General features: G+C 33.0%; 1 protein-coding gene across 1 annotated transcript in view; it reads right to left on the bottom strand.

Moving 5' to 3' along the window:
- Positions 1-1,345: 1,345 nt before the first annotated feature.
- The window catches only part of LOC105617831, a 41,180-nt gene continuing 38,428 nt past the window's right edge, over positions 1,346-4,097 (bottom strand). Inside the window, exons 27-29 of the mRNA XM_012199382.1 lie at positions 3,194-3,567; positions 2,693-2,914; positions 1,346-1,524 (exon numbers count right to left, since the gene is read on the bottom strand). Of these exons, the coding sequence (XP_012054772.1) occupies positions 1,346-1,524; positions 2,693-2,914; positions 3,194-3,567 (775 nt within the window). The remainder of the gene's footprint in view (positions 1,525-2,692; positions 2,915-3,193; positions 3,568-4,097) is intronic.

Genomic DNA, 4,097 nt, shown 5'->3' with positions numbered 1-4,097 from the left:
CGATGGATGCTATAAAATGGAGACATCTGAGAGGCGATGCAGTTCGACCCACCGTTCTTAAGTTTCTCAGGCACGCTTACAACCTCGATTATTTAATTTCACCTTAGAACTTCTTCCTTCTCTGTATGTACTTATATATACAAATTGCTATGGAATGGCAATCACTTTATTTTATACGTAAATATTCGCAATATGAAAGAATTTCTTCTTCATGTTTATGAACAAATTTTTACGTATAAAAATGAGTACCAAAATTCTTTTGTTTAACTTCAAACGAATGCTTTTAGGGATTTCCTATTAAGATTAAAGCTGAATGTTACAATCGCAATTATAACGTTAGCTGTAATAAAGAGAAATCTAATAAGAAACGATGTGAAAGAGAAAGCTAATAACAGATGTGTATAGAACGTACAACTAAAAAAAAATGAATTTAAACTAGTCATTAAGTGAAGTAAGCATCTTGGAGCTCGGAGACTTTTCATTATTCATTCTGTTATTCCAGTCTTTCACGTTCGACATTCCATTACGAAGAACTAGAGCGGTTATTCGTTAATAATTTATTATTCGCCATTGAATTATTCGTTTTCAGAGCGAAAACTCGCCTCGACCTTCTACAACTTTGGGATTATCCGCGTTACGATTGTCAAAATCAAAATTATTTACCATAAATCGGGCGTTCTTATCTTAATTTAATGACACATTCTTTATCTTAACTTTAATATTATGTCGTTATTTTTTTATTTTATTGTTTAGCTATTTAAATACGTCGACCGCCAAAAGACGCGACGAAGGAGGAAAAGATACTCGGATATTCTATCAGATTCTCCAGAGCAAGGTGGAAGCCCGATCGAACATCTCGCTTGCTCCCATAGAAATGGTGCAATCGACTGCGTCGCACACATGCACGCGAACATGGATTTCCTGCTGGAAGACGAAATGAGGAAGAGAGCGGAAGGAGAAAGCGCAGTCTTCGCGAATTTCCACGTGGGCGGCGGATGCGTGTCCCTCATATATCATTATCGTAGTAATCGCAATAATCGAATAATTATCTCTGTGTATTACGCTTGGTGATGATAGGTGATGTCGTTGGTGATGATAATGGTAGTGGTGGTGGTGGTAGTGGTGGTGATGGTGGTGGTGGTGGTGGTGGTGGTGGTGGTGGTGGTGGTGGTGGTGGTGATGGTGGTGATGATAGTGGTGGTGGTGGTGATGGTGGTAGTGATGGTGGTGATGATGATGGTGGTGATAATAGTAGTGGTGGTGGTGGTAGTGCCGATCGCGTTTAATAGCGGTGGCGGAACTTAACGATATTATCGTTAGCGAGTCAACCTCGATATTATTCAACTTAAACGTGATTATTAAAGTTAGGTTGTTGAGCAGAATTGTTGATTTCTATCAGAGACTTTCGGGAGGCGCTGTGGCTCGAGCTCATGTCCGCAAACTCGCCGGCCGACTTACCCTTACGCGGCAACGTAGTGGCCTCCCCCAGGGAGGGTAGTTCCCGTGGCTTCCAAATCGGCGAACCTATCGTGATACATTAAGAATTAATGCTTTACGTATTTTTTTTTAAGAGAACAAAATAATAAATTTTATTATATCTAATAAAATATATAAATATGTATCCAAACAGCACAGAATATTTATGATAAATATTTACTAATATTCATTTTTTGAAATGTTATATAGATATTTCATACATATTTTATATAAAGCTTTATTTTATATAAAGCTTTTTTTTTTATTCGAAATATTGTTAAAATACAGATTTAATATTAATATTTTATGTAATATTTATGATAAATATATATAAATATTTTTAATAAGTATTTTTTACTTGGATTATAATGTCATTATGTATTTTCATAGTATTTACTATACAAAGATTATGCGTTTCGCGAGTTTCTTCCGTGTCCAGATCCATTCTTGGAATGCCTTGGAATAGTATTTACTATACATTTATAATAAATATTTCATAATATTTATGATAATGTTTATGATCTGTGCAATCTAAGACCACAAAATATTTACAAAATATTAAAAATAAAGCTTATAAATATTTATAAACATTTTGTAAATATTGTGTGTTATCTGGATACTTGACTTATTACAAATGTTCTAATATTGTATGGAAAAAAAGATCTAAAAAAAAAATTTTGTCGGATCTCAAAATAATTTTGTTGGACTATTAAAATAATTATATTGGAAACTAAGAAATGATGACCAATCTATGAAAAAATGTGATATTTCTATTAATCAATCTCCAACAATATCATTTTAATGGTTCAACAAAATTATTTTCAGATCCGTTCAAACAAAATTTTAGACTTTTCTTTTTTAAGATTTTAAATTTTCAGCAAAATCTTTTTCTTTCCGTGTAATATTAAAAATAATTAGCGCAAAATAACTGCCAAGTAAAAATATAATACTACGTATCGAAAATTCTATTGGATTTCATTGAATTAAAAATTTCCATTCATTCACATTAATTAAAACAGAAATCGATAAATTAATATAATTGGAGTAGATTTATTTAATTGCTATTTATTATTAATGAGAGATTGAAAGATGATCAATTGATTAGTTATTAATCAAAATTTAAAAAGATTTAATTGAAATATATAAATTTTAATTAATAATAAGCTTTGATGTGAATTCTGGCAGACGCAAAAATGCTAAAAAATGATACACTCACCGAGTTCTTTGACGGTAATGGGTTGATAATTCTCAGGCTGATGGGAAGATTGAATCAATCTAGCCTGGCTGCCAGTACTTCCCGCCGAGATAGTCGACGTAGTGCTCAGCGTCAGATGATTAGGTGTGCGGCCGAGAGTCGTTTTCTTCTCGCCTAAAAAAGCCTGCGAATCTTCCTCACCTTCCGACTTTGTACCCGAATCCATCTCGACCTTCGCTTCGCCTAAAACCCAAAATAATAAAGCGTTGAATAACTTATCAATAATGATGCTCATTTTGAATTGAATCATTATATCACTTCGTACTTTTTTTATTATTTTATAATATATAAATTTAAATATTTTTTAAATGAATTTAAAATATAAATGAAAAACTTTTTTAAAATTGATGGATATAAATATTGTAATTATAGATTATAAATTTACATATCAGAATCTATGTATAAAGAAAGATTTTGCTTAAAATTAAAACTTATTTGAAGTCTTACGAGAGTTCGTCTTACCGGAAGTGTCACTTATAGTCTTGCTTCTGGAACGAAATGTTTGCTGCTGGGGAGCCGGTGCATCCTCTTGATCCTTATCCTCTGAGCTTTCGTGCTCCACTGGCTGCTTCGAGTGACTATATTTGCGCTTCTGCGAACTGGACAGCAGCTGCTGCTTCATTGCCTTTTTTGAAAGCGTACCGCCATTTCCGTTCTGCGTCTGGCCGACCTGTTGTTTGTTAAATTTTTCCACGTGGCCGGTCGACATTCGCGGCGCCATCGACATCGGCGCCTGACTTAGGTTCTGCTTCGTCGAAGGTATGCTCATATTTCTCACCGACTCACGGATGATCTGCCGGATCGTCTTCAGGAACGCATTACGAAATTCTGTTGTACTGTAAATGGAAATTTGAGGCAACGTTAGGTAAGGAGATTGTTTAATCATTTGTACAATGATAAAAAATAAATCCAATAACATTCTGTTAGTATAGCTGGTTTTTATTTCTTTTAGGATCTCATCTTCTATCTGTTTATTTGTCAAACAATTTCAACATTATGAACTTCAATTATTTTATATGATGACTTTAATAATTTTAAACACTTAATTGATATGGACTATAATGGAGAAGATTCAATCTAACTTGATTGTCATCCCACATTATAATAAGCACTAAAATTTGGAAGCACCTAATTTGGAATCGAATTGTGCGATATTGTATATATATTTTGTATGTAATTACTGGCAAATATACACAATATACACAAATATACACAATAATTTCACGCATCATTAACTGCGTTAGCTCGTATCAATTAAGAAATAGCTCAATCCAAAAACATATTATTACGAATCTATATATGTTGTCAGCAAATATTTTTTAGAAGAAAGAAAGCACTGTATATATATATATATATATATATATAG

Source organism: Atta cephalotes, assembly GCF_000143395.1.
Source record: "Atta cephalotes unplaced genomic scaffold scaffold00014, whole genome shotgun sequence".
NCBI lineage: Eukaryota > Metazoa > Arthropoda > Insecta > Hymenoptera > Formicidae > Atta > Atta cephalotes.
This window is presented reverse-complemented; position numbering and strand designations above follow the sequence as displayed.